General features: G+C 51.0%; 1 protein-coding gene across 1 annotated transcript; it reads left to right on the top strand.

The window, feature by feature from the left end:
• Positions 1–62: 62 nt before the first annotated feature.
• Pmar_PMAR009675 (hypothetical protein) lies at positions 63–719 on the top strand (the record flags this gene model as incomplete). The annotated part of the gene is made up of 1 exon (XM_002779202.1): positions 63–719. One exon carries the CDS (start codon positions 63–65, stop codon positions 717–719), a length of 657 nt encoding a protein of 218 aa, XP_002779248.1.
• Between the last annotated feature and the right edge of the window lie 282 nt (positions 720–1,001).

Genomic DNA, 1,001 nt, shown 5'->3' with positions numbered 1-1,001 from the left:
ACTGCATCAACTCGTACGGCTTGGATTACGAGGGCGCTGAGAACGTTAGCCCTTACGAGCTCATGTTCGGCTTCACACCGTGCTCTGCCCTACAGGCACGGCTCCGTATCGAGCAACTCGACTCTGACTTCGATGATATCGAGACCGATGATCCGACCGAGTTGACATCTATGGCCCGCAATAGAGCCCTCCGTCTAGACAGGCTTCAACAACGATTTATCTCGATATGGCAAGACCGTCGTGAGCGTGCCTTCGAGACTGCTTTGAACAAGAGCTCCAAGCACCGCAGTGATCGTCCCATCAGCATTGGCGACAGAGTCCTAGCTTTGGGCCGTCGCGAGCATAAATGGAGTCGTCGTTTCCGTGGTCCTTTTAAGGTGACTCGTATCATTGGTAAACGTATTGCTGTACTGGTACATGAAAGTACTAACGTTGTGGAGGAACACCATATTAAAAACTTGAAGCTCTTCCGAGAAGACGACGATATTCCGGACGAGGGTGTCCTCGATGTCGATGATGATAGTCGTATGGACGGATTGGTCTCCGATGACCCTGAGGACCTGATTCACGATAAGACCGTGCCCGACGATGATTCTCGAGTTGCTCAAGATGGGAGCAACAATTTTCCACCTCAGCCGAGGCCACAGAGAGCTGCTAAGGAACGTGCTTTGCAAGCTCTGCGAGCGCATGATTGGAATGGTGATGATGACGATACGTAATTTTTCGCTTATGGGTTTTGACCATCACTCGATCAGTGTACACGCTTTTATGGGGGGCGAGGCTGAGCGATGTATTCTCATTTTTTTCTAGTCTGTCCCTATGTTATTCCCATAGTAGTGAGACACGCTCCATCGTGACGTGACGTAGTTTCACGCAGGAGCGCTATGCACATGCGTGCTGCGCGCTGAAGCTCATTGCTCATTAGTCGATTAACTTTCGTCTTCTTCGTCCCGACTTCCCTATGCCTCCTGCGCGTCGTGTTCCCGGGAAGTCCTCTAACT

This window comes from Perkinsus marinus (assembly GCF_000006405.1).
Source record: "Perkinsus marinus ATCC 50983 genomic scaffold scf_1104296947706, whole genome shotgun sequence".
NCBI lineage: Eukaryota > Perkinsozoa > Perkinsida > Perkinsidae > Perkinsus > Perkinsus marinus.
The sequence above is the reverse complement of the archived record's forward strand: the minus strand, read 5'-3'. Positions and strand labels throughout refer to the sequence as shown.